The 8,030-nt window shown below is 43.2% G+C and overlaps 1 protein-coding gene across 1 annotated transcript in view; it reads left to right on the forward strand.

Annotated features, from left to right (window-relative positions):
- Window positions 1-7,668: 7,668 nt before the first annotated feature.
- PRKRIR (protein-kinase, interferon-inducible double stranded RNA dependent inhibitor, repressor of (P58 repressor)) overlaps window positions 7,669-8,030 on the forward strand; it is a 16,018-nt gene continuing 15,656 nt past the window's right edge. The window contains exon 1 of the mRNA XM_010007195.1: window positions 7,669-7,853. Coding sequence (XP_010005497.1) covers window positions 7,669-7,853 — 185 coding nt within the window. The remainder of the gene's footprint in view (window positions 7,854-8,030) is intronic.

Here is an 8,030-nt window from a genome sequence, read left to right on the forward strand (position 1 = left end):
CCTGCAGGTATTTATAGACATTAATAAGGTCTCCTTTTAGTCTTTTCTCCAGATTAAACAGCCCCAGGACTCTCAAGCCTTTCCTCATCAGACAGATGTTCCAGTCCCTTCATCATCCTTGTAGCCTCCATTGGACTCTCTCAAATAAATCCCTGTCCCCCTTGAACTGGGGAGCCCAGCACTGGACACAATACTCCAGATGTGGCCTCACCAGGGCAGAGAAGGTTGTCTGGACTCAGAATGACTGCACAAAGTCAGCTTGGATCTTCCAGCCTGAACCAGGGAGCTTACTCAAAGATGACAAGAGACTTGACAGCATTTATGCCTGATAAACAAAAGGTCAAGAGTGCTCCAGCTACATACTAAAAACATGAAAATAAAGACAACATGGTTTAGGATTACTTCATTAATACAGAAAAATGGTTAAATGTTCTGCAGGTGAACTTCTCTCAGCAAATTCATATAAAATAAACAGATTCATTGTGGGTGAAGGAAGAAAATGCAGCATGTGAAAACACCAGTGTTTTTTTCTAGACCTGGTTGTCTCCCAGATGTTAATCACGTTCTCAGTTCTCATTACTTACATCCTCAGTCTCTGAGTCATCAGTTAAGGCAGCTCAGCAGCACAGAGCACTTTCTGACTGTTCAGAAAGCAAAACAACAGAGAAACTTGTCTATGGCAGAAACAGTTCCTCAGTTCCTGAGGAGGCAAGGCTCAACAGTGTCAAAAACCACAAGGTATAAGTTGTTCGTACTAATAATTCTATTTTGCAGTTGAGGCAAGCTAAGAACTCATGTAATTAAAACAGCTTCAAGCAGTTAATCACGGAATTTTTGTGGCTTGGCCATATTAGGCTGGTACCTTATCACAGAATCACAGAATGATTTGGGTTGAAAGGGACCTTTAACGATCATCTAATTCCAACTCCCCTGCCATGGGCAGGGACACCTCCCACTGGACCAGGTTGCTCCACGCCCCATTCAACCTGGCTTTGAACACTTGGAGGGATGGGGCAACCACAATTAGCCCTAAATGTGTTCACAGCATCTCACCATTAGCTTTCCTGTTACAACCAGCAGAACAAAAACTGGAATTCACCAGGACCTGCAGATTCTTAATCTGATGGTAACCTTCTGACCAGCCCTGCCCAAGTTGCATCACCTCTCTTGTGCCTTCGTTTCCCACTTTCATAAAACATATACAATACTTTTTAAAAGGATTATGAAACCATTAATGACAGTGATCTGCAAAATCCATGCATTATTTTTTTTTACAACAGCATATTGCCGGGTGTTCTTTTTAAGAATTTGCTCCATTATACACATTTCAGCAAAATTTATTCCTCTTTCTAGTAAGGGAAAGAAAGACAGTGACCCTGAAGTACTCCAACTTTGTATCATGTTCCCTAGACCTGACATCCTCAGTTCCCCCATCAGTTTAAATAAAATGATTCTCCTCAATTATAGACACCGGTGTAATTAATTAAACTTTCTGTCCACTTCCAGAATTATCTCTGTCTCACTACATGTCCTTCTATCCTCTTAGACAATGGAAGGGGGAAGACAATGAGCTGTGGCTTGGAAGCATCACCAGTGAGATGGCCCAAGGGATGGAGCAGGGATTTTCACGTGGAGAAGGTGATTTGTATGCAGCCCAGGTCACCAGGACAAAGCCACACTTCTCAGCTCTTTGGGGGCTGGTAGGAAACAGGCACAGCAGTTCCCACTGGATTATTAACTGCATCTCCACTTGCATTGCTACAACCTGATTGATGCAGACTCCAAAATTAACCTTTTTCCTTAGAGCAGTCTTTCCTGAGCAGAAAAAAAGGTGCATCAGCTTAGTAACTAGATGAGAACCATGGACAGCTACAGCAGCTGCATCTTTTCCAGCTATAAAGGGTGAATTTTCAGCTTCCACAACTAGTAATTTCCAAAATAAATTGGGAAAATGAAGGGAAAAAACATAGTATTTCTATTAGTCTGCCAGCAATTGATAGGAGCAGTAAGAAACTCACTATGCTTTTATACTAGATGAATGTGACACTGTAGGCAATTTAAAATTTTAGGGACTTTAAAGATGGTTTCAAGTACCTTCCATGTCTTGCATAAGAGTGAAATAGCCTAGATTCTAAGAAAAGTTAAATTATTTATTGGCCTTTCCCTGTTTCTGAGTTAAATGGTCAAAACAATGGAGACCCCACTTCTCACAAGATGTTACTCGGTGACTCGATAAGTTTTCCTGACAACAAACATCTTTATTTTCATTTCATTCTGTCACCCTCAAACTGCTCCTAAACTCCCTCTTCCTCCTCAAGCATTTTTTTTCTCCTGGTTAAGATAAAAGCAGAAGCCTCAGCTTAGGTGCTGGCAGCTCGCCAGGAGAGCCTTTTCTATACAGCCTTGTCAGATGCAGGGATTGTCACCCAGGACTGTTTGTAGTTAAATCCCCAAAGATTCTTTCAACTACTTTCACTGAAGGTAGTTTTGTGTTGTTAGTTAATAGGGATATTTCCACACACCTCCCATCCTACCCTCCCCATTATAATACATATTATATTCAACATAGTTACTGATTTTACAAATTGTAAAGGCTTCAGTGCTGAAAATACCTAGATTCAGCAAGGCTGAAATCCATCAAAATGCCACCATGTATCGAGCACCTACTTAAACACTTATTTGCTGCACTGAGGCAAAAACTTGATTATATAACCTCAGATAATAATAATAAAAACCAACCCACAGTTTTGTGTCACTCTGTGGCATTAAGAGCAAATTAAACTAGAGTTGGTACCCTCTGCAATCTAGGGAGGCTGATGCAAACCTCCATCCTTTTTGTAGCATAATGTGTTGGTCAAGAATGTATGAACTTGGGAAAGAAAGCAAAGGCTCCTCTCAGAAAAGAACGCCTGGGAATAAAGCCCAGTATTAAAATTATCACCCCACTATGCCAGTTGTGTCCTTATCTATGGTCACATATGCATGTTACAAACCACCATGTGTGACTTTAGTGTAGTTCTGCAATTCAAAGGACATACCCAGATTAGCATTTAGCAGAATTGAGCCCTGATAGGTCCTGATTTGCATTGTGTTTTAGGGGAGATGGCAAGTTCTTTCTCTTCAGTTGCACTTCAAACTCATCAGCAGACTGTGTATTGCTTCGAAGTTCAACTCATCAGTGAGTTATTTGCTCTTGATTTTGACTATTTTTAGAAGGCTCAATGTGCTCTAAATGCTGGGGGAGCAAGTGAAGGTATCAACTGTAAAGGATGCATTCAATCACTCTACAGAGACCAAAGGCAGCTCCACAGACAAAAGGATAAACATTTAATGATCCTCATTAACTAACGGCCAAGGAAACCAGGCATTTTTTTACCTGGACAACCACTGACCTTGTTATGCCTCCCACTGCAACAATTTATAAACTCTTTATGCCCAGCTGGTTTGTAAGGATCCCAATCATTTCCTGTGCCCTGAATTCAATAAATGACATTGATCCTGGAGCACCTTGCAAATGGAAGTTGAATTCAACATACAGTATTGCTGAAGAGTGGAGAAGGTAAGCAAGCTGGACCAAGTTTGCAAACCAGACAGTAACATTTTTGCCACTGTGAAATCTCTGCTGAAACTTGGGAAAAGTTCCTGTATTCTCTTTTTTAAGAGGTTGGTCTTAACACCCATGGCTAACAAGGCTTGTGAAGAGAAATAAAAACAGCTTGTCACTCCTGGATTGGGACAAATAGGGAAAAGATTACTCAGATTTAACTCCTTCATGGTAGTCTGTCTGTAGACTTTGGGTTGGCTGAACCCTTCAGAAACTGCAGCAGCTGTGGTGGAAGACTGGACTCAGAACAGTTGTTGGTAATTTAAAAAGCTGCTTTTCTACACAGGGAGGGAAGCAGCTGTGGGCCAGAATCCAGACAGCTGAGAGTAAAGACAGGGTAGGCAATACAGGAAGCCTGTGCACAAAATCGTGTTATTTGGGCAGACCTTCACATGAAAGTACATAGCCAATAGCCCTCTGGATTTCCTCATGTTCAACACCTGATAAAACCCTATGAAAATCAGCATTCTTTGAAGCAGAATCATAAAAAAGAAAAAAAAGAGACCAGTGAAACAGGGAAAATGCAACGGGAACTGGGTCTGATAACCCTTGAATATCATCACAGATTGTTAACTTTCATGTGTAAAAAAAAAAACTAACCATGAGAGAGGAACCAGCATGCTGCAGTACTCCAGCTCAGGGCTGGAGTTAAGATGCATTTTGGTCACTAGTACTGCACACTCTGTGCACTCACAGCCTCAGAGGTCCCCTCTCCATGTGCAAGACTATTATTCCCCACCTTTGCCTTCCTGTTCTCCAGAAGTGTAAGCAAGCCCTGACACAACCATCTTATTTTTCACTCTGTCATTGCAAATTTCAGCACATCTCAAAGGGAGCATGGATACAGACATATAAAAATACCTCCATGGGATTCACCTGGTCTCCATTTAGTTCTTACAGACAGGTCACCCCAACAACAACAGGGCTGTAAGACTTGCAAGAGAAGATAATCATAGAAAGAGTATGAAAGCAATTGAGACTTCAAATATTCTCCTGCAAATAAATGTTTTAAAAGCAGGAAACCTGCAGGAGTACACAACTGTATTTTAAAAGTACCATTAGAAACAAAAGGCATGACTTTCACCCTGGGAAAGAGACATGCAGTTCATTTCCAGAAGTACATTAAAGAGGTTATTTTACAACCACTCTTATGTGATATGAGCGTCCTGGATTTAAGACACAGCTGGCTTTAAAGACAATGCAGGGGAAAAAAGCAATTTAAAAAATCCACACAAACACACAAAATGCCTTTAAGAATAATTTATCTAGAGAGTACAGATTACAGGCACAACACTAGTAATACAGTATATAATCCCTACTACTCATACAGTAAATAATCCCCATTCAGTGTCAACGGGCAGACACACTTGGAAAGATACTGTTAACAACACTTCAATAATCTGGAGATTTAAGACAAATTATTTATGTACACTTCAAAGGCTACTTTGCAAGTTTAAAAAAAATAAATAAATTGGTGATTTCTGTCCTTCACAACAAAGCTTTTTTCATTTCCTGCTAAGTAATAGTGTAAACTGATTTTCTTTGAAAAATAATGGACTTCTAGTAATATTGTTGTTAAAAAATTCACTTCCTTTCCATTATATGGGAATATTCTCAATGAGCCTCACTAACTCCTGGCCAAGAATCCTTTTCCATGTTGTTGTCCCTCTATGCCATGGTTTGCTAACATACCTGGTGCCCTGTCAACATCTCAATGATCAAAAAACCCAAAGTTCATCCAACAGCACCAACCTCTAAGCCAGTCATTAATCAGTTGTCTTCCTAGTGCTTTCAGCTTTTCTTGCCACTGAAGGAACTGAGGAAAAGACCACCTGTGCTCCTGATTCGACATGCATTCAAACTAGTTCTCTGAAACCCCTTTTCATCACCCTGGGACTTGCCTTGGCAACATCATCAGTGCCCACCTGCATGACTGCTAGTGGGTAGTGATCAGAGGTCTGCACCAGGCCTGGGAGTTCCTCAGTAACATCACTAACCTGGGCACCAAGGAGGCAGCAGAGCTCCCTGAGGATTGGGTCCAGCCAGCATACAGGGCCCTCAGCTCCCCATAACATATAAACATGTAGAAGAGAACAGCCATGACATGCTTGCGCAGTGATTCAGCTGATGCAATAGCAACAGAAGCTTCAGTCAGAAGTAGCAGCTCAGAAATATGTGTCATGCTTAATTTATTTTTATTACTGCCAGTACAAGGCTCTGGTTTGCTTTGCTCAGAACCCTAAGAAGCAGCTTCAGCCCACACTCACTTTTGTTTGGTGAATCAATTAAAGAATCACAGGATTAAGGTTGGAAAAGACCTTTCAGATCATCAAGTCCAGCCTATGACCAAAACCACCACATCAGCCAGACCATGGCACCAAGTGCCACATCCAGCCTTTCCTTGAACACCTCCAGGGATGGGGACTCCACCACTGCCCTGGGCAGTCCATCCCAATGTCTGAACACCCTTTACATGAGGAAGTGCTTTCTAATATCCCACCTAAACCTCCCCTGGAGCAGCTTCAGGCCAGACCTTCTCATCCTGTCACTGGTTGCCTGGGAGAAGAGCCCAACTCAACCTGCCTCCAACCTCCCTTCAGGTGGTTATAGAGTGAGAAGGTCCATCCTGAGCCTCCTCTTCTCCAGGCTAAACAAGCCCAGCTCCCTCAGCCTCTTCTCAGACATTCCCTCCAGTCCCTTCCCCAGCCTCGTTGTCTCCTCTGGATCTGCTCCAGCACCTCAAGATCCTTCTTGAAGTGAGGGGCAGAGGAAAAGGCCCTTCAATCTTGGGCAGAAAAAAATAACAATTATTTAAGGGTGGAGAAATATTTTTTTTTCATGCTGAAATGTGTTTTTTAAATGTCTGAAAATCAGGGACTTCACATTACAATTATTCAGTTATGCCTTTAGGCTGTTAACTGCAACTGAAGAGGGTCCTGCTCCCTCCTCTGCATTCCTGAGGATGAACACTTCTGCCATCAGCACAGCAAATCAGGTGGCAGTCACCTGAATTAAATCTAACCTAAACGTAAATGGATGTAGTTTAAAAAAGCTTACTTATCTGATTAACCTCTTTACACAGCTCACTGTTGGCCATTGCCCAGTAAGGTGAAAGCAGCCAGGTACAGATATATGTACCTTTAGCAGTGGCTTAAAATGCCTACTCAAAACTACTTAAAAAGGAATTAACTCAGCTACAAGACTCAGTTCAAACTGTGGCGAAGAATTAACACCACAGAAATTGATGTTACTGAAATTAGTCCAGTGAAAAATGCTTTGAGTTTGAAGGGCACTTGTTGACAAGGCTTCCTCACGTAAAAGATAGCTTTTGTTCTGCTCATACCTAACAAAAAAGCTTACAAATTTGTAAGTCAACCAAAAGGAATCAAATTAATGTGGTTTTTTGTTTGTTTTTTTTTTTTGCTTTATGCAGTTTTAAAAGACACATATTTCAGCTATTTAATATATTTGGATTATGTTTCCTAAAGCCCAACAAACCCCCACGTCAGGATGCTCTTTATGTGACTTCAAAGACGTGGAAAAGACCTATCAAACCTGGATGCTTAGCACTGTTACACCTGAAACAACTCTCACCAGCATTTCCACATTCCTCAGCTGCTACATCGACTTCCTCAAATTGCCTGCGAGCTGTATTCGCTTCAGAAGCCTTTTCTTTCTTACAATCACAATGTTTGGGTTGGAAAAGGCCTTAAGATGAACAGCCCCAACCCTCCCCCCAGCCCTGCCAGGGCCACCACTGCCCCACGCCCCTCAGCACCACATCTACAGGGGTTTTAAATCCCTCCAGGGATGGGGGGGCTCAGCCAAACTTGGCTTTCCTCTCACCTGCGACAGACCTGACTCGTTATACCCGCCTTCACGACTTATTTTGGCTTAAAATACGCCTGGTTTCTCTCACGGCCTGAGGTGGCACAGCCTCTTCCTCAATAAAAAAACAAGAAACAAACCAACACAAAACAAACGAACAAAAAAAAAGGGACAAGAGGAAAAAGCCGATGCCCTCGCGACACCCTGGGATCACCACGAAGGGAAGAACGCGCGGGATGTACCACACGGACGGACCTTGTTCCTTCATCCCACAGAGGAGCCCAGTGAAGGAGGAGAAGGAGGAGGAGAAGGAGGAGGAGAAGGAGGAGGATCCCGGCGCTTCCCGCCGGGCGCTTCTGCGCATGCGCGGCGCTTTCGCAGAGAAGGGGGGGCCCCTCCCCGCGGCGGCGCGCGGGGCAGTGTGGGAAGGAGGCGGCCGTGACTCCTCCGGGCCGCTCACAGCACTGTGGCGCCGCGTCCTGCCCGCCTTGTCCCTCCTTTCCCTCCCTTCCCTCCACCCCGCACACACGTTTCCTTCCCCCCACCCAGACCCCTCACAGACCCTTCCCAGACCCCTCCAGACCCTTCCCAGACCCCT

The sequence above is a fragment of the Chaetura pelagica genome, unplaced genomic scaffold (genome assembly GCF_000747805.2).
Source record: "Chaetura pelagica isolate M959 unplaced genomic scaffold, ChaPel_1.0 scaffold430, whole genome shotgun sequence".
NCBI lineage: Eukaryota > Metazoa > Chordata > Aves > Apodiformes > Apodidae > Chaetura > Chaetura pelagica.